The sequence below is a fragment of the Cervus canadensis genome, chromosome 7 (assembly GCF_019320065.1).
Source record: "Cervus canadensis isolate Bull #8, Minnesota chromosome 7, ASM1932006v1, whole genome shotgun sequence".
NCBI lineage: Eukaryota > Metazoa > Chordata > Mammalia > Artiodactyla > Cervidae > Cervus > Cervus canadensis.
In genome coordinates, this window is record NC_057392.1 from 56,301,472 (window position 1) to 56,322,195 (window position 20,724).

General features: G+C 39.3%; 2 protein-coding genes and 4 non-coding genes across 10 annotated transcripts; 1 reads left to right on the forward strand and 5 right to left on the reverse strand.

Moving 5' to 3' along the window:
• Positions 1-212: 212 nt before the first annotated feature.
• RFC4 (replication factor C subunit 4) lies at positions 213-13,727 on the forward strand. The gene is made up of 11 exons (XM_043473471.1): positions 213-486; positions 1,606-1,758; positions 3,754-3,832; positions 7,502-7,581; positions 9,440-9,559; positions 11,400-11,543; positions 11,725-11,845; positions 12,328-12,453; positions 13,213-13,293; positions 13,367-13,483; positions 13,571-13,727. The coding sequence occupies exons 2-11, from the start codon at positions 1,628-1,630 to the stop codon at positions 13,664-13,666; spliced, it is 1,095 nt and encodes a 364-aa protein (XP_043329406.1). The 5' UTR covers positions 213-486; positions 1,606-1,627; the 3' UTR covers positions 13,667-13,727.
• EIF4A2 (eukaryotic translation initiation factor 4A2) lies at positions 13,722-20,156 on the reverse strand. 5 transcript variants are annotated; one of them, XR_006270356.1, is made up of 12 exons: positions 19,968-20,156; positions 19,125-19,173; positions 18,903-19,035; positions 18,470-18,609; positions 17,531-17,699; positions 17,329-17,438; positions 16,963-17,106; positions 16,526-16,663; positions 16,188-16,277; positions 15,764-15,843; positions 15,219-15,325; positions 14,364-14,502 (listed from the first exon to the last, which is right to left on the reverse strand). XR_006270356.1 is itself a non-coding variant. In XM_043473466.1 (11 exons), the coding sequence occupies exons 1-11, from the start codon at positions 19,994-19,996 to the stop codon at positions 14,358-14,360; spliced, it is 1,227 nt and encodes a 408-aa protein (XP_043329401.1). In that variant the 5' UTR covers positions 19,997-20,156; the 3' UTR covers positions 13,722-14,357. The 5 variants fall into 5 exon arrangements, 3 of the variants coding, with proteins under 3 accessions (XP_043329401.1, XP_043329404.1, XP_043329403.1); XR_006270355.1 differs by having other exon boundaries at positions 14,365-14,502; positions 15,215-15,325; XM_043473466.1 differs by lacking the exon at positions 15,219-15,325 and having other exon boundaries at positions 13,722-14,502.
• LOC122445669 lies at positions 16,023-16,161 on the reverse strand. Its single transcript, XR_006270625.1, has one exon. It is a non-coding gene; the product is annotated as a small nucleolar RNA SNORA4 (small nucleolar RNA).
• LOC122445654 lies at positions 16,343-16,474 on the reverse strand. Its single transcript, XR_006270613.1, has one exon. It is a non-coding gene; the product is annotated as a small nucleolar RNA SNORA63 (small nucleolar RNA).
• LOC122445692 lies at positions 16,753-16,928 on the reverse strand. The gene has a single exon (XR_006270646.1). It is a non-coding gene; the product is annotated as a small nucleolar RNA SNORA81 (small nucleolar RNA).
• On the reverse strand, positions 18,712-18,780 carry LOC122445695. The gene has a single exon (XR_006270649.1). It is a non-coding gene; the product is annotated as a small nucleolar RNA SNORD2 (small nucleolar RNA).
• Positions 20,157-20,724: the final 568 nt, after the last annotated feature.

Genomic DNA, 20,724 nt, shown 5'->3' on the forward strand with positions numbered 1-20,724 from the left:
CCGTTCTCAAGTTCCCTTGCCTGCAGCCTCGAGTCGGAGGGGTGAGCGAGAGCAGAGTGGAGCTTTACTTACACCACCGCATTCATTCCCATCCCACCCACAGCGTACCCGAAAACTCGCGTGTCTCATCAGTTTGAACACTACGGACTAGGAGGACACAGCTCCTTTAAGGCTGGGCGCGCGCGGCGGACCGGAAGTGACGCGCGAGCGGCGTATTCCCGCCCTGCCCTTCGCCGCCTTTCGGTGGCGGGAACTCGGGATGCTTGCTGAAGGAGGCAGCTGTTAAGTGTCCCCGCTCTGCCGCTCGGGGCTTCCCGGGCCTGAGAGTCTCAGCTTGGGGGACGGAGCTAAGACTTCGTGACCACCTCGCCCTTTCCCTGTCCCGGAAATCTCAGGAACGAGCCGGCGGCGTCCTCGCTCTCCATACGAGCTACTGAAAGGCCCAGGCACTGCCGGCGAACACGCGCAGGGAACCGGGGAGAACAGGTGACCAGCGGGAGAAATTGCGAGGATTACCTTCGCCTTTCTCCACTTTTGCGCCCTCGATGCCTCTGTGATGTCTTGCACCCCTTGGTGTACGGGTAGCTCAGCCTTATCATCCTTCAGAGCCCTGCTTTGGGCGATATTACAGCCTGTTGCAGGGATGGACTAATCCAACAACGTTAAAAACCTTAGTTTACAGATATTAACAGTTTATTTTATTCATTGGTTATACACCCCTATGCTAAGCACAGAGCTATGTGTTTAAACAGTTCTTTTGACTTAGTTATCTTAAGAAATGGGCTTTTAGATTCTTTTACAGAAGGGGAAACTGGGTCTGATAAATGGTAATTCAGTCACCGAATCTTATAAAGCATCTATCCTGTGCCACGCCCTGGAAACACAACAGTGAAGAAAAAATTGCACTTCCAAAAAAATAAATAAAATTGCTACTAATGCTGGGGATTTTCAGGCAAACTATCCCTAAAAACAGCCTTGTGCTGCTTGGGTGAATGTTTACCTGAATGTTAATACTTATTTTATGGGTGAGATTTTGAATTTTTTAAACTCCTCATGCTTTTCTGCTTTGTTTTGATTTTTTCAAATAAGCATGCAATCAGAAAAACAGCTATTTACATTTTAACATCAGTGTCTCCTCTCCCCCAGTGCCCTCCCCACAAAAGCTTCTGAAGGCAAGCACAGGCTCTGCCAGTAAAATAGGCTCTTGAGTGGAGCTCTAGGCCCATGAGAAGCAGAGGGTTTTCATTTTTGGTCCTGGTACTCCTCCTAATTTTTGAGTCCATTCTAGGGTCTGAGCTAGAGCTAGGCTGATGACTTTTGAGACCCCTGTACAGTTTGGCCATTAATGCCATCGTACTTATCAAAAAGTTAGAAGTCCTTTTTTCTATAACTCCCTCACTATAAGTAGATTTTTAAGTTCCTTTAGCACTTTGGCCCACTAGTTTATGTCCCACTAGTCCTCAGTAGAATGCATTTAGGGGATGCTGGGTCACGGGGTGATGTCCTTCATGTAGTATTTATTGAATGTCTATATGGGGTTAAGTGTGCTTTCAGGCTATACTTCCTTATAATGGTGTCAAAAGAGCTTTTCCCTTTCTGTCTTAGACCTGGTCAGGGTGAAGTAACCATGCAGGCATTTCTAAAAGGCGCATCTATCAGCACTAAACCACCATCGACTAAGGATCGAGGAGTAACTGCCACTGCCAGAAGTAGTGGAGAGAACAAGAAAGCCAAACCTGTTCCGTGGGTGGAAAAATAGTAAGAACACGCGTTTTTGTTGAAATAATAAATTACCTCTCAGACCAGTTTTGATCACTTTTTCTTTTTAACTTAAGAGGAGGATGATTTGCCTTGCTTGTGAAGTGAAGTCGCTCAGTCGTGTCCAATTCTTTGTGACCCCATGGACTGCAGCCTACCAGGCTCCTCCGTCCGTGGGATTTTCCAGGCAAGAATACTGGAGTGGGTTGCCATTTCCTTCTCTAGGGGATCTTCCAGACCCAGGGATCGAACCAGGTCTCCCACATTGTAGGCAGACGGCTTTACCATCTGAGCCACCAGGGAAGTCCTTGCCTTCCTTTTAAGTGTTGCCAGTTAGGACTTCCCTAGTGGTCCAGTGGCTCAGACTCTGTGCTCCCAGAGCAGAGGGCCCAGGTTCTATACCTGGTGGGGGAACTAGACCCTACGTGCCACAACTAAGAGTTCACATGCCAAAGCAAAAATCAAAGATCCTGTATGCTGCGGCTAAGACCTGGCACAGCCAAATAAACAAATAATATTTTTCAAAAAAATCATCTTTAAAAGAAAATCACCCAATTGTAGAAGGCATAGAACCTTGGAACTGAAACATACCTTAGAATACTCTAGCTTAATTCACTTATTTTCTGCATGAACTACAGCCTTCTCTGTAACTGAGGTCTGTGGTTTAGGGGGCCGGGATACAGCAGTGAAGAAAACAAAGTTTCTATAAACTGACCACAAGCTCTTAGGAGTTTTGCTTAAATCCGCGTAATCTGTTCCTCTTTTCATTACTGATAACTGGAAATTGTTGAGTTTTTGTTTATATATTTTTGGCAGAAACAACACTGATGAGGCTGTTAAATTTCAGTCAGTTAAGTGATATTATAACAAGTAGTTGTAACCCCTAGTATACCCTCAGTTATTACCAAAGAATTGCAGATTACTTATAAGCCAACTTAGGCCTTCATAAGTTTTGTTTGGCATCAGTAATGCTTTTTTTTTTTTTTTGCAAGACATAAAATATTTATTAGATTATATTATTCCTGTAACATTATATATAAGATTGAGAAACACTGGAAATATGACTGAAAAGTAATGCTTTTAAAAATGGGAAATTTCACATAAAAGTCTAGAATCTTTTTATTAAATAAATTACACAAAGGTTAAAATCTAGATTTTCAGCTGCTCAGGAGATTAGGCAGCACTACATTCAGGTTCTCACCTGAAAACACTTAAATGGAATACTACTCATTCTGGAAAGGTCATATGTTCCTCACTTCACTGAAGTCCCTACTAGTGTCTCTTGTCTTAAACTTGCATTTTTCACTCTTGTTATCTGCCTGGACTCTGTAGGTATTTGACTATGAAACCCTAGTTTATTTACTTATTTATTTCTTTGAAACCCTGGTTTATAATACATACTGGTTTTCTAAGATAACATCTGACATAAAATATCTGTCTGGTGTTGGTCTGTTTACTTAGAAAAGTATAAATAGAAAAGAGCTTTTGATTAGTTAACTAAGCACAAAGCCTAACCTTAGTGTTGGATAACTTAGCTTAACAGCATTAGTTATGTAAGACAAAAGTTATACTTCATATTGATTAAGCTTGTTATTTTGTTAGTGTCAAGTGAATACATAATTGTTACCTCTTTTGAGGTTGCTAAATAGGTCTCTCTTTTCAGCTTAGGTGCATGTTGTCAAAACATGTTACTTCCTAGGCAAGTGTTCACTTTACATTTTGAACCAGTTGACATTTGTGATGTTATAAAATCCCATTGCATAATTTTTGTAAGCACAACAGATGTAAACAATGCATCTCGAAGAGTGAAACGTCACTTCATTTCATTCCTCAGTATTTATTTGCCTGAAGTGAATACAGATGGGGTTTCCATATCCAGTTATGAAAGTTTCTCATTTCATTACTGATATGAGAGAATTATCATTGGTATTTTAACAAAAGGAAAGACTTCTGTGGCTACTGTAATATACTAAATAAGTTTTTTTCCCTCCCCAGTCGCCCAAAATGTGTGGATGAAGTTGCTTTCCAGGAAGAAGTGGTTGCAGTCCTTAAAAAGTCTTTAGAAGGAGCTGATGTGAGTAGCATATGCTGTCTGGAGTCCTAAAGTCATTGGGAGATTTAAGAATTCATTCACCCTCTTCCTTCCTTTATAGCCTCCAGTCCCTTTTAAATACTATTCTGTATATACATGGTAGGCCCTTTATTACTATTTGTACAGTGCAGGAGTAGTTCAACAAATATTTGTTGAGCATCTCTTCTATCCTATGGTGGCCTTGTTATATGGTACACAAGTGGAGTTCATTAAGCAAGATAGACTGGGTCTGTTTGCTCATGAGCTTTCATTTTGGTGGGGAGAGAGAATAAACATGTAAGCACAATAAATGAGAGAATTATAGATAATGATAGCTACCATCCTAAAGGAAATCAACCCTGAATATTCATTGGAAGGACTGATGCTGAAACTGACGCTCCAATATTTTGGCCATCTGATGTGAAGAGCCTCATTGGAAAAGATGCTGATGCTGGGAAAGATTGAGGGCAGGAGGAGAAGGGGGCGACGGAGGATGAGATGGTTGGATGGCATCATTGACTCAATGGACATGAGTTTGAGCAAACTCCAGGAGACAGTATAGGACAGGGAAGTTTGGTGTGCTACAGTCCATAGGGTTGCAAAGAATCAAAAACGATTTAGCCACTGAACAACAATAGATCCTATGAGAAAGAGTCAAAGATTCTTTGAAAGTATGATTGCTCACCTAATTTTAGGATTTGAACTCTTAATACAATACCAAAAAAAAAAGTGTTCTATTTACAGCGTCATGTCACCTGCTGTGATATATAGGATAAAGTGTCCTTGAGTGTGTTGCATTTTCAATTAATTCAGAGACAAGATAAACCCATGTGAAGAATTAGTAGTTTAAAATTGTATAAGGCAAAGTGTTGCAAGAGCTTAGTGGAGGACGGGAAACAGTTGCAGGTGATAGTGGGATGTGGTTTTTGCTTTATTCTGAAAATTTTCTTCCTTCCTCTCAACCTGGTTGTTTTGAATTAGAGATTCTTTGGGTTTTGATGCCATTATTCTCTTCCTAGAATTACACTGCAACAGTATATATTTTGAAAGACGTTATATTTATAAAACTGTTGAATCTTCTTCACTAGTATTTGTCTTAATTTGATCCACATACCTTTAGCTTTTAATTTTATAATGGCATATGATTTAAATTGCATGCTAATATTGACACAGATTGCAGGACATGATGTTTTTTTAATTGCTATGATTCATCAACTCCTTAAAAAAATGAAGTGGAATTATGATCCAGTTCTTGATTTTATAGCATCTAATTTACAAGGCTGAATTAAGAACTTTCTTCTTTAACTGCTTGTTTAATAATTTGTGTTTCTTTTCAGATTTAAGTTTTTTGAAACTTAAAGTAATTTTTTTAATTTTAAAGAGTAAAGGAAATTAAAATGGATAACCTGTATAGCACAGGGAATTCTGCTTAATGTTATATGGCAGCCTGGATGGGAGGGGAGTTTGGGAGAGAATGGATAATTGTGTATGATTGAGTCCATTACTTGTCCACCTGAAACTGTCACAACATTGTTAATCAGCTATATTCCAATACAAAAAAAATTTTTTTAAAGAAAGAGTAAAGCAAAACAATTCATTCCTTTGTTTACACTAAAGGATATTAAAGTAGAATTATAATTTTTTTCTGATTTTTTAGAACTGATATTGCATGTACAGTCCTTGAGTGCTCTATATGTATATATTATCAGAGTATTACATAATGTGAGGCTTAATAATTTTACTGTATTTTAAAGAATTTAAAGTATTCTATGTAGTAGTTGACTGGATGAATCATTACAACTACTGAGGTAGTTGGATCAAAGTAAAAGTGAAGTCTTGAAGATGGCTGGGAGGTTTTGTTTTTAAATAGTGAATCTCATAGTTTGTATCTTAAACAGTATGTTACCAGTGTAACGGTAATACTTTTTAAATATATCTATGTATTGGTTTATTTACGTGGCACATTCTGCAGGAGATGCTGAGAACATACATGTGAGTAGAACAAATAAGATTCTAGTCACGCTTCCCATATAGTGAGGTGAACAGGCGTTTTAAGTTAAACCCAACAGCTAAATAAATAACAGTAAATAATTGCAGATTACATCACGTGCAGCAGAGACCACTGAGAGAATAACAGAAGAGACCCTCTTTAGACTGGGTGGTCAGGGAAGGCTTCTGACTTGTGGTACAGCAGGAGTTGATAAACAGAAGAACGGAGTCAGACTTCAGCTCATGGGGAAGTATATGTGCAGGCCAGAAAGTGCTTAGCTATTGGAGGCCATAGTGAGTTGGCATCTGGAAGGAGAGAGAGGTGGTGAGAAAATGATGGACATCTTTGTAGGTTACAGTAAGCAAGTTGATTTGGGGATGTGTTCTGTTTTTCTCAGTAGAGTATGAATGTGGTGAATAGCTTTAAGTAGCAAGTAGAGTGGCATCTGATTCGAGTGACGAATGAATGGATGGGAGGAGGGAGGACGGGGCAAGAGTGGAAGCAAATAAAGCTTACTGCTTAGTTTCCTATGTGCGGTGATTTCCATACATGAAAGGACATACTGAAGAATGTAGTTTCACAAAGACAGATATCATATGATACAGCTTATGTACAGAAATTTTTTAAAAAAAGATACAAATGAACTTATTTACAAAACAGAAACAAAGTCACAGACTGAGTAAACAAATATATCCTTACTAGAGAGGGGAAGGGTTAGTGGGTAGATTGGGAGTTTGAGGTTGACATGTACACACTGCTATCTCTAAAATAGAGAGCCAACAAGGGCCTACTGTATAGCACAGGGCACTCTGCTTACTACTCTGTAATAACCTAAATGGGGCAAGAGTTTGGAAAAAAAGATACATGCCTATATATAACTGAATCACTCTGCTACACACCTGAAACTACCAGTTATATTCCAATATAAAATCAAAAAATTTTTTAAAGTATACAGTTTCATAACAGTGCTCATTAGAATTTAGTACATTTGTTAATCTGTACCACAGATGAGTTGCCTGTTTGATAGGAGCCAAGCCAGCTAGATTTAAGGTTTAAAAGAGCTAGTTATTTAATCTTATCCTATCTTCTACTGATGAAATATACGCAGGCATCCCTACAGGCAGGGTGCATAATCATGATGTGGACTATCCTGTGACAGTAGATGCTTTTTTTTTTAATGTTTCTATTCTTGGAACTTTAGCTCATGAAAAGCCCCAGTATGCCATTTTCATTCCTTTTTCCTTGATATTGGCCAAATCCAATTTGGTCAGTGTCCCTTTTGAAGCAACTGACATCTTTATAAAATATAAAATCTTGCCCAGTCATGAGTTCAGATGTGAGATAAAAAACTGACAGAAGCCCAGGATTCCATTCAGAAATAAGAGGTTTTTAATTCCTGCTTTGAAAATCCCACCTATGTATTAGATTAGATATAGAACAATCGTAAGTATTGATTCAGTTTAAGATACTAGAAAGACATCTTGGGGAAAAATGAATAGTGTTTGTGAAAAAGCAGGATTTAGTACTATTATTACTGTAATACCAGTTATATTAAGAAATCTTTGTATTCAGACATATATGCCCTATGAAGGAAGTCATTGCATTCTTCTGTAGACATTTTCAGTCATTTTTAACCTGTATCAGAATATAATTTTTAAAAAAATAAAATTTAACTTCTGCAGCTCCCTAATCTCTTGTTTTACGGGCCACCTGGAACTGGAAAAACATCAACTATTTTGGCAGCAGCTAGGGAACTCTTTGGGTAAGTTGAAATCTCTCTCTTTTTTAAGACTTGACACTAAGTATCTCTGGTACTGCTTTTCTTTCTCTAAAACTTTGCATTTGGTTTTTCTGTGAGTTTGTTGTTGGGTTGATTTTTGTTCTGATTTTTTTTCTTAATAAACCAGTGGACTGTTTTCAGTTCTTCCCCTCCAATAAATTAGTTTGCCTGTACCTTTTGTAACCTTTATTCTGAAACTTGTTCAAGCGTTTGAATGTACTACAAGGAGTCTTGTGATTTTTTTCATCACTTTAAAACTCATTGTCATTTTGGAGACTAGAGGACCCTATCTGCAGTCATGCTGATAGTTTCATCACTCTTAATGGTCATGTTCACGTCTGTGTCATAGAATTTGCTGTTTTGATGCTACTGATGTTGACCACCCCTTCTTGAGTTCTTTCTTGCTCTGGACTTCCCAGGGCCTGCCTCCAGAGTGGCTGGGCCAGCTCCATGCCCTCAAGTATCCTGAGTGTAAGCAGAGTATCATAGTTGATGCAGTATGATTCCAGGTACAGCAGAAAATCTCTATGAGCCACCTTCTTAGAGTCCTCTTCCTAGATTGACAGTGTTTGGCTTAGCCAATTCTTGTAGTAGGGGGGCCTGGAGCCCTTTATCTAAAGTTAAAAGATATATTTCACCCTCTGTCTGGTATCCATGCAACATGCACCAACATAACATCAGCTGTTTTTAATTTATCCAGGATTTTACTATCAGGCATATGGCCTAAGGGTACATTTGAAATCCTACACATGAAAATAATTAGATGCCTCTGAAACCACCAAATACGGAAGGATAATTAGTTCTGTTGAGGTGTCAAGGAAGACAAAAGGGGAAGCTGCTCTGAACCTAGTATTTTGACAGCAACATTTGTTTTCTTAAGAAAATTTTAAAGGAGCTTTTTCGATTAATTCGACAACTCAGATCCAGTCTGAACAGTCCTTAGCAATGCAGTCATAAAGAAGCTGTTAAGTGTAGTTTACTATTAGTTGTTCTAGAGTAAGTTAGTCCAAATTATATAACTTGTAGAAAGGACTTAATTGTAAATCCCACATATAATGGAATATGTGGTTTTAAAATAGAAAATACATGTTCACAGCTTTCTAGATGTTGATGCCCATAGAAAAATGCAGAGGATATCATGCTGTTTAGGAAAAATAAAGACTAAATCCCTACTCCTGTTCTATATATGTGTGTGTGTGTATATACACATACATACACATACACATAGAAAAATGAAGTATTCAAAACAGTGGTTTAGCAGGGTATGCCAGGTGTTTTTATTTTCTTTTAAATTCTCAGATTTTCCTACGAAGAGCTACTTTTAATAATTTTTTTAAAAGAACTAAAAAATAAATAAACTTCATATTTTGATCCAGTAGTTTTCCTTATAGCATGATACTTTTTGGAAAGAATTCAAAATATGCTACATTGCACCATCATTTTAAATTGTAACATATTTAAAACTAAATGTTTAACAATAGAAGGATGTTACCAGTCTTAGGTTAGAAACTCATAGCTATTAAAATGGTTTTTACAGTGTTTATCAAGACATGGCAAGATGTTTATGAACAGTACAAAGTGGAAAATTGATTTAAAATTTAGCACATTATGTGGTATCATCACCTATTTTTTTTTTTTTTTTTTTTTGATGTATCAGATAAAAGCCAGAATGTTAACTATATGACCTTGCAAAAGAAAATACAGGACTGTGTGCCTTATATCCATATTGTTAACTACGTGTATTTTAAACTATTGAAAAATGTGCAGATGTTAAAATATGGTTTAAACCTGGTTTACTTATGTGCTCTATGATGTTTCTCATTTTTTTTTTTTGACATAGGCCTGAACTTTTTCGATTAAGAGTTCTTGAGTTAAATGCATCTGATGAACGTGGAATACAAGTAGTTAGAGAGAAAGTTAAGAATTTTGCCCAATTAACTGTGTCAGGAAGCCGTTCAGAGTAAGTAAGCTCGCCTTCCCTTTTCTATACCATGTCTTTGTATTTGTTTAAAATACATTTCTGCCAGAATTTCAACTTTTTTCATATTACATCATATTTTTATCTAAATTATTTAAAATTAGAAATGACCTTTCCATTAGTAACTAATTTTAAGTTATTTAGCTATCAGGGGTTTTTAGTTGATATTTTGTCTAAGGAGTATTCATTAGTCAAATATGGTTTGGTGGTACACTCAAAATAAAAATCCTGATTTTTAATAATAATTCAAAAAAATTAAAAAATTAAAAAATAATAATTCAATAGGGATGTTTAGTCAACTGCGTATACTCCTTAGGTGGCAAAGTTCCAAGGTTAAATTTTTGGTACCTGGCATATATTTAATTTTATATGAGAGCACACTTAGGAATTTGTAGAAAGTGAATGACAGTTTTTGATATCTGCCTTGGATTGACAATATATATATATATATCATATACTTGATAAGGGACTTAGATCAAGAATAAAGAATTCTTACAACTCAGTAATAAAAAGACAACCCAATTTAAAAATGGGCAAAGGATGTGAATAGACATTACTTACTCCAAGGAATATGTTGTTGTTGTTGAGTTGCTAAGTCATGTCCAACTCTTTTGAAACCCCATGGACTGTAGCCCACCAGACTCCTCTATCTGTGAGGTTTCCCAGGTAAGAATATTGGAGTGGATTGCCATTTCCTCCTCCAGGGGATCTTCCCAACCCAGGGATTGAACCCGAGTCTTCTGCATTAGCCAACGGGTTCTTTACCACTGAGCCACCAAGGAAGCCCAAGGATGATAAACAAGTGGTCAATAAGCATATCAAAACATGCTCATCAACATCATGAGCCAGAGAAATGCAAATAAAAACCATGTTGAAATACCATTTACACCCATTTAGAATGGCTATATGGAGAAGGCAATGGCAACCCACTCCAGTACTCTTGCTGGGAAAATCCCATGGACGGAGGAGCCTGGTAGGCTGCAGTCCATGCGGTCGCTAAGAGTCGGACACGACTGAGCGACTTCACTTTCACTTTTCACTTTCACGCACTGGAGAAGGAAATGGCAACCCACTCCAGTGTTCTTGCCTGGAGAATCCCAGGGATGGGGGAGCCTGGTGGGCTGCCGTCTATGGGGTCGCACAGAGTTGGGCATGACTGAAGCGACTTAACAGCAGCAGCAGCAGAATGGCTGTAATCAAAAAGACAGAAAACAACTGGTATTACCAAGGATGTGGAGAAATCAGAACTCTTATACATTGCTGGTTGTAATGTAAAATGGCACAGCCACTTTGAAAACAGTTGGCAGTTCCTCTAAAAGTTAAATATGACCCAGCAATTCCAGCCCTACAATATATACTGACAGGATATGAAAATATATACACATGTACACAAATGTTTATAGCTGCAGCATTCATAATAGTCAGAACATGGAAAAAACCCAATATCCATCAACTAAAGAATGGACAAATGAAAAGATAGTATGTTCATCCATTTGCCGTAGTATTTGGCAATAAAAGGAATTGAAATAATGAGATACAACATGGTTGAACCTTAAAAACATTACATTAAGCAAAAGAAACCAGTCACAAAAGACAGCATATTATGTTGACAATATATGATTCCATTTATGTTGTGTCCAGAATAGGCAAACCTGTGGAAACAGAAGGTAGAGATTCCTGATTGCCTATGGCTGGGAAAGTTGGGAGAGAAGCGAAATGACTCCTAATGGGCACAGGGTTTCCTTTTGGAGTGACTAGAATGTTCTAAAGTAGATTGTGATAATGATGTATGAATTAACTCCTGTGTATTTCTCTGAATCAGTGGAAAGCCATGTCCTCCTTTTAAAATTGTGATTCTGGATGAAGCAGATTCTATGACCTCAGCTGCCCAGGCAGCTTTAAGACGTACCATGGAGAAAGAGTCTAAAACCACCCGATTCTGTCTCATCTGTAACTATGTCAGCCGGTAAGTGTTATCGCCCTAAAGATAGATACCAGGGAACCTTACTTTGATAGCCCCAAACAGAGGAAAAAAATGTTTCAAGGTTACCCTTAGTTTCCCCTTCATCAAATCTTGATTTTTCTTAATAAAGTTCTTTGGGGGAGTTTTTGTAGACAATGACTTGTTTTTTTCCAATATTTTACAGAATAATTGAACCTCTGACCTCTAGATGTTCTAAATTCCGCTTCAAACCTCTGTCAGATAAAATTCAGCAGCAGCGGTTACTAGACATTGCTGATAAAGAACATGTCAAAATTAGCAAAGAGGTAATTACTATTACTGTTACAGCTAGTGTAAATTAGTAATTCCTTTGATGAATGCCTATGAAGAAGCCCTGAGAGTCAATTTTGTATTGCTTCAATTTCTGATGCCAGTTGCTCAGACAAAGTTAAATGAACAACTGGAATGTCTAGGAATTATAGGTTTAGCCTTTCTGTTGCTATTAGAAATTTATTATCTGTCAATATTTCAGACTCAAAGCTGAGGCAAATTTCATACATAGACTACAAATTCTTCAACAGCAAATCTCTGCATAGTCATTACTAATACTTCTGTGCAAGAATTAATTAGGTATGATGCAATTCTGGTAATGAGAGTATATACACCCCTATTCATTGCAACAGAATTTAACCATAATTTATGTAATCAAAGCTGTCTCCATGAATCCTGCCACTATAGAATTGACATTCTTTATTAAATTCATCCTTAATTGGCCGTGACAGGTTAAGAACAACTTTTTTCTCTTTAGGGAATAGCTTATCTTGTTAAAGTGTCAGAAGGAGACTTAAGAAAAGCCATTACATTTCTTCAAAGTGCTACTCGACTAACAGGTGGAAAGGAAGTCACAGAAAAAGTGATCACAGATATTGCTGGGGTAAGAGCACTGGGTATCCGAAAATTCTTTGACTTTTTTGTGACTTAAATTTACTTCAGCAGATAGTGATTATGTTCTGTCTATTCAAGCTGCTTCAACAAATGCCATAGACTGAGTGGTTTATAAACAGCATTCTCAATTTTAAAGATCAAGTGCCCACAGATCCAGTGTCATGTAGAGGACATACTTCCTAATTCAGACTGGTTCATACCTCCCTGCATCCTTCTGTGCTAAAAGGGAGTATTTGGTTAAGGGCATAAATTCAATTTGCAAGGGCTACACTCATGACCTAATCACCTCCCAGTGGTGTCACCTCCAAATACTATCATGTTTTGTCTGTAGCTTATAGTAGCTGGGAAATATCAGAATGCAGGCAGGGATGTGGCTGTTAAATTTCAAAGGGTGGGTCCTATCCAAGGGATAAGTGACTAAAGGAATTCTTGTGCCACACCCTTGTCTTCAGATGGTCCTTTCCAAACTTAGCTGTTTACTGTAATGAAACTGACCAACTGGCCTCTGTATTGACATCTAGGAGAAAGGATTTTGTAAATGCCTTCTTTTGGTTACATGGCAGTGCCTGATCTTTTAAAGATGGGCATGCAAATCAAGGCTGGACCTACCTATCTGGAGCCTAAAAGTTTTTTGCCTTCCTGTAACTGCAAAACATGTGCTGCCTGAAAGCATTTAACAGGGAGTGGGTACGAGACTGGTAGAGAAGTCACCCAGTGACTGTCTTCACCCAGAAACTAATTCTTTTAGGTAGTACCAGCTAAGACAATTGATGGAGTATTTGCTGCCTGTCAGAGTGGCTCTTTCGACAAACTAGAAGCTGTGGTAAAGGTAAAGTGACTCTACTAGCCTTGGGGGAGGGTGAAGGGATAATAATGCTAAAATATATACATTTTGGTTATAGGACTTAATAGATGAGGGTCATGCAGCAACTCAACTTGTAAATCAACTCCATGATGTGGTGGTAGAAAATGATAACCTTTCTGATAAACAGAAGTCTATTATTACAGAAAAACTTGCTGTAAGTAGGCATTCTACATTTCAGCACAACATACACACCACACCCACAAAAGGGCAGTTTTACTTACTATATTTCATTTTCTTGTAGGAAGTTGATAAATGCTTAGCAGACGGCGCTGATGAACATCTGCAACTGATCAGCCTCTGTGCTACTGTGATGCAGCAGTTAACTCAGAATTGCTAAAACTATATTCAGTATGTATTTCATAAGCAATTTATAATAAAATAACCAAAGCACCTTTAAAGTGAATATACAATTTATTTAACATTCAAACTTCATTAAGACATGTGCAATATGGCAATTTTACTGGGGGTTTAACCCTACCTAGGATGATTGCTTGCTGGGGCTTAGCAACAGGGTCCAGTTCACACTTAGCACTAATTAAATACTTTATTGAATAAATATAATACCAAACAAAATGCATTCAAAAGCTAAAAAAAAAATCAATTTTAAAGGCCTTTCTATTCAGGCTAATGACAAACACAATAAAGGCAGATATGCTAGTTTAACATAATTGGCTGATTTTATACAGCACTTATATCTTTTAGTCCACAAGTATATTATTAAATGATAGAGAACATCTAATACAACCATTTCTACAGAACTAGGAAATAAATTTCTAAGAAAGAAAGATTTTACAGACCCCATCTTTTATACCCACCCCAACAGTCTAACTCTAAAGAGGATAAAGCCAATGACTTTCCTCACAAGAGCTCACGACTAATGTCGCTTTGCTATCAAAATCTGTATTTCTGATCCGTTATGAGCATTGAGACAAGATTCAAATATTCCCAAAGAAAGAAGCACAATGCACGTTGTGATCGCCTATTCAGCAACAGCGAGCACTGCATTCAAAACTATCTCATCCCAGGAATTAAATAAGGTCGGCCACATTCATTGGCATTTCCTCCACTGTAGTATTGTAGAAAGTCTCAATGTCACGAAGAATCCTCTTGTCTTCTTCAGTAACAAAGTTTATAGCCACACCTTTCCTCCCAAATCGACCCCCTCTGCCAATTCTGTGTGAGGAAAAGAAATCAGCCATTAGAATATATTACTTCTCACATGCTGCATGAACTACTGAACATGATGATCCACTTGTTAACCATCAGCTGCTGTTTACTTATCAAGGTTATAGTTCGTGCTTCTAATTGGAGCACTAGCTGCTCAATATCTAGAGAAAAAAATCTTCCTCTGCAGTTAGTGCCAAAAGGATTCAAGGCTTGTCTGGCTGCAAAATGAGATTTTATCAGGTGTTTTGAGCATTACTTTTTTTTTTTTAAAGCAGATGACAGTATTGTGTTTGGGGTAGTGAATTTAAAGCCCATACCAAAGTGGGCCAGCCAAGAGCAGATGTCGGCCTGGGACAGATGTCAAACACCAGGGATAAAACAAAGAAGTTATGTAATCCATTTCGACGCACTTCTGGAACTGTAAACTGCAAATACAAATGCTGCAAGGTTAACTACTGTCTAAAACTTAACAACTTTTTCCAGTGGGAAAACAAGTATTTGGTATGGTAACCCAAACTTATCACTGCTTTTTTGCTCAGTTTCACACGTTGTAACTCAAATTACTCAAACGTGTTTACCTCCAAAACATCTCTCTAACCTTCCTAATAGAAACCAGACAATACAAACCACCTAATAGGCTAATACACAAAATGCCTTAGCTGGAGCATGTTAAAATATCAAATAATCATGACAAAAAAAAAAAAACAAGTATAAATACCGACTCGCTCTTTATTCAAACAGTGTGCTGTTTCGCTTATGATTCCACGTCCTAAATTACGTCAACGCCGTTTCTGAGTGCCATCTCGTCATCAACTGCTGCTATCGACTCCTGTATTTTTTAAAAAGTCTTTTTTTACATCATATAACAAAGTACAATTCAATTTACTTAGGGATAAAGCCACTATAACTAAACCAGGGACTGCTCAAATTGCTACCAGACAACACCAAGAAAATCCCAACTATAGAGGAATCACCAAGAAAGCACATGGACACAAGAGCATCACTAAAAATAAAGCTCAAAAATAAGCTAAGACCAACAGATCTAAAACAACCTGATCTCTATGTAGAGTCCACAATTTGGGCAACATTCACAACTGTTTTCCCACTGTGCACAATCTTCCCAAGTACAGTTTTAGTTATATCCTACCAAGTTACTATGTCTTAATACTTAATTCCCTGATTTGAAGTTACCTTTCAGACAATTTAGTCAGTAGAAAAGCAATGAGTTACACCAATACATCACTAAGTCAAGATGCCATCTACTCACCTGTGAATATAGTTCTCACGATTGGTAGGTAGATCATAGTTTATAACCAATGACACTTGTTGCACATCAATTCCACGAGCCTGAAATACAGTGATAATGATGTTCAAATTCTATGTAATATAGGGGCTTCCCCAGTGGAAAAAAAAAAAGACATGGGTTCAATTCCTGAGGTCCCCTGGAGAAGAAAATGGCAACCCACTCCTATATTCTTGTTGGGGAAATCCCTGGGCAGAGGAGCCTGGTAGGCTACAGTCCGTGTGATGTAGGCCACAAAATAGTAATGAACTATACTAAGTGGTATAGCTCACTGTGGAGCATGGCCTCCTTTGTTCTCCCAAATAGCCCGAAGGTGGTAAAGGCCATTAAGAAACCTTCCCCCAATAACAAACTTTTGGTGGATTAAAAAGAGCATTAGAATACTTACCAACAAGTCAGTAGTGATCAAAACACGGCTTGACCCTGATCGAAATTCCCTCATAATAACATCTCTTTCTTTCTGGTCCATGTCACCATGCTGCAAAGTAACAAACCTATTAATTCAAGAATCACCAATCAAATCAGTAACTTAACTTTATCAGCATGTATGAGACCAAGCGTTCCTGGCTGCTACTGGAGCATAGCAGACAGGTATAGTAAAGAAACAACTTTATTTTTAGCAGGGGGAACGACAACACAGCACTTAGCAGCTATATTGTAGTCTAAATCCTGCTTGAGTGAAAGCAGAGGTTTCAATTACCATTACTAGGTTAGAATACCTCTTACCAGGGCAGAAACTGTGAAGTCCCTGGCATGCATTTTCTCTGTGAGCCAGTCCACCTTGCGCCTTGTATTGAGAAAAATAACAGCCTGTGTAATTGTCAGTGTCTCGTACAAGTCACAAAGTGTATCCAACTTCCATTCCTACAGTAATTCAAAGAGAAAGTAACAGTCACAAACAACTGTTTCAAACTTCCATTCTTTAAAAACTCATTTATTAGATTGGTCTAAAGACATATTGCACCAAATCTTAAGACAAAGGACACTGGACATTAAGAAAGAGGTCCACCCCAGTCTTTACAATCTAGTGCAGTTTCTCTTCTTCTTGTGTATACTCTGCTAGCATTATTACAAAAACCAAGGTTATCTTGGTTTCTGTAATTTTAGCACAGTGCTTATACAAGAAGGTAAAAACCTAACTTTTTAACAATTAGAAAAATTACCTCTCTTTCAACATTAATATAAAACTGTTTGATTCCTTCAAGGGTCAATTCTTCCTTTTTCACCAAAATTCGAATTGGATCTCTCATGAATTTTTTGGTCACTTCCAACACATCCGTTGGCATTGTGGCAGAAAGCAACACCACCTTAAAAAGATACGTTGTCACACGTAGTTAGCACAACTTTCACAATACTCAAGAGAAAACATTTTGAAATCAAGCACCTCTGAACATGGAATTATACCAGATAGAAATAGTTATCCATCAGTTGCTGTTAAGTAGGGGGAATGACACAAAACACTTCAACTGTAATAGTGCCTGTGTTAAATCTGATGTCCAGCAATTTTAGGGGACTAAAATAAAGCTCACCTGAATACTAGTATTTAATTTTTGGAAAATCTCATAGATTTGATCCTTAAACCCTCGGCTCAGCATTTCATCTGCTTCATCCAAAACGAACATTTTGATCCATTTTGGAGCTGTTAAAAAATAAAAGTCATACCATCATATCTAAATTCTCAGGCATACTATTTATTTATTATAGTAAAAACTACTCATCAGCAATACTTACAGAGATATCTTCTGTTTAACATATCAAACACTCTCCCTGGTGTCCCAACAACAATATGTGGTGCTTCAGCCTGCAGTTTTTGCATTTCATTTCGAACATTTGTTCCACCAATGCAGGCATGACAAGTTGCTCCCATATAATCTCCAAGTGCCAGAATTACCTTTTGGATCTGAAAGCCAAAAGCTTTAATTATTATCCTGCAGAATTACAGGCTTGTGACTATAACTTCGAAAGCGTAATGCCAAGTATCTGGTCTGCAAATAGCTTTAATGCATGCACAGCACTTAACTACTTCCAAGCTTAAAATGCAGACCAATCTAACTACCTCAAAATAAACTTTTGTGAAAACATCTTGTGCCTCATCAAACTTTGAATCCTAATGCCCCAGGTACCACCTAGGTAAGTAACAAAAAATACTTCCTCCACTATCCCTCACTGTGTAGGAAAGTGTAAGTAGTGATTAAAAAAAGTAGCAGTTTTAGCTGGAAGTTAATATTTATCCCCGAAGGGTACTGTGACTTAACAATCTTGGCCTTAATAAAGCCTACAGGTTAGCAAGGCTTTACTTCAAAGCCAATAGAGCAGTGAGCTTTGAAAACTGCAGCATGCAAAAGATGTTATCACAAACTACTGAGACTGTCAAAGGAGAACGTCACTGCAGTTTTCATGTTGCACAACTGCATTCAAACTTAAAAATGAAAACGTGTCTAGTCCACCCTGAACAGAAACCTCCAGTTTCTCAGTCTGTTACACAACCCTGCAAACCATACCTGCACACCCAGTTCCTGTCTAGCTTTCAACAAAACTCCCTGCATGCATGGACAGTTAAAAGGAGGGCTCTATAGGACAAATTTATACTAAGCTTTAAATTCTTCACAGTTGTGAAACCTGAAACCTATGCAACACGCAAGCAGTTTTTTTCAACTACACTATCAATACCTGTTGAGCCAGTTCTCTGGTGGGGGCCAATACTAGTGCTTGGGTCTCCTTGAACTCAATCTCCAACTGTTGCAGGATGGAAATAGCAAATGTGGCTGTCTTGCCAGTACCTGACTGAGCTTGAGCAATCACATCATACCCTAAAAAAAGTAGGATACATATTTACCGATCCCACATCAAACCGTTACTTCTAGTTCACACCATGTATTCCATTTGGAACATGAATTATGCCCAAACAATAAAAGTGATCAGCAATGAGTATTCTCTTCATTTCAGGTCAGTCCCGAAAGATGATTGCCATCATTTCACTTTAAGGAATACAAATAAGCGCTAGTTCCCCAAAAGGTAATTTTCCCATATTAGAGGGGAAAAAGATCCAGATCTATGTTTAACAGTTAACTCATTTTTAAGAAGGGTCAGCAAGTTCTTTTACCTTTAATACATGGAATAATAGCTCTCTGCTGAATAGCTGATGGCTTCTCAAAACCATAAGCATAGATGCCCCGAAGAAGAGACTCCTTTAAGTTCATATCATCAAAGTTATCAACAATCTCATTCCAGTTGCTCTGAAAGTTAAAGAAAAAAAAAAAAAAGGAATAAATGGGATGAACCAACCCACCTTTCCAACGTTCCAAATTCCGCATCTATTTCTTACCTCGATGACACCATCGGGGTCCATTCCCTCTGGGCCGCCATGTTCTCTGCTGACAAAAATACTGTAGTTAGAGAACATCCCTTCCTCACAACCCCAAAACTGCACATTCAGGGGGATAAAAGCCCTTTCATAACCGGTCTCACCCGGTCACCCTCCCAGGCACGTGTAAACTTTCTAAACGATTAGAGGAGGATGGTGCCGCAGAGCACACGACATACTGCGCGCCACTCAAAGGTTAGGAACCAGGGACGCCCGGAAACCCTACGGACGCAGGCCCTTCCCCCCAGGCCCGAGCGCTCCCCTCTCGGCCACGGACCATCTCGCGAGAGCTCCACGCGCCGAGCTCCGCCCCTAACACTGCGCAAGCCGGGGTGATTGACGCGGGCCAAGGCCCGGCAAGGCCTTGCCAACGGTTCGCCGGGAACGTGTGGCCGGCCCGGCCCGGCCTCTAGCCGCCGCCGTCCTGCCCTTACCCGAACCTATCGTCTAGCGCCCCCAAACCGCGCGGTTGTCCGCGAATAAAGCTTCGGGCCCCAATTACACTGTACCGACTGCGGATTGCGCCACGGCTTCCACTAAACGCCGGGCTCCGCAGAGACAGGGGAAACTGCCGCGATTTCAAGGCGTATTTGGGGAAAACACACTCTTTTACCACCCCGTTTTCATACTCTTCCCCCACAACCTAGGCCCTACCCACCATGGAAGCTTCTCGAAGGACAGTGGGGTACTGTACCCCAAGGCAATGCCTAAAACCCAGGATTCCCTGCCTCCTCACCACCTATTACAATCTCCACCGGCGTCTTAGGACCTATAGCACAGAACACCACCGATGAAGCGCCATACCTGTTATAATCCGCGGAGCCACCAGACATGATCCGAAAAACCACTCAGTGCCGGACTGAAAAGGCAGCCCGGCCGCGCCACCCGTTTTTTATAGGCTCGCGGCCGGAACCCGTTTTCTGCGGAGGAATTTTTCCTTCGCGCTTCGGCTGGCCAGAAAATTGTGACCCTAAAGTGCTTATCTCAGAAAATATCCTAAGCAAATCGGTGTTAAAGCCAAAATTAGGTTATTTGCCGATATTACAGGGCTGCTGAGAATCCCAGGACCCTGGGGAAGGTTGGAACTCTTTGCTCTGCAGCGGAAGAATATTGCAGCAAGCGGTAGGCCGACCGCGCTCCCGGCCCGCCCTGTTCCTACGGGGTTTCCGCATCCCCGAAGCAGAGGCAGCTGGGGCGCTGGACAGGACCGAGAGGCGGAAATCTGGGGTGCCCGGGGCTCTGGGCTCCCCCGGCTTCCCCGCCGGTTAGTGGGGCCAAGCTCGCCAATCCAGCGGCGCTCCGTGCCGGAGAGGCAGGCAAGTCTATACGCTGCACTGGAGGGGACTTGGGTTGTTCCGCCTGTTCCCACCGCTACCTAACTTGAAGATGAAGAGCCTCCTGGCCTTTCGCCGGAGCATTTTAACAGCCTGCAGACCTTGACTATGTGAAATCCTGCTTTGGAAAATGTCGGCTACCTAACATGTCCTGGAAGGTCCCGTTTACCGTGTATCGTGCAGGGCGAAAAGAAATAGTGTTCTCTGCACATATCTCTGGGGTAGCC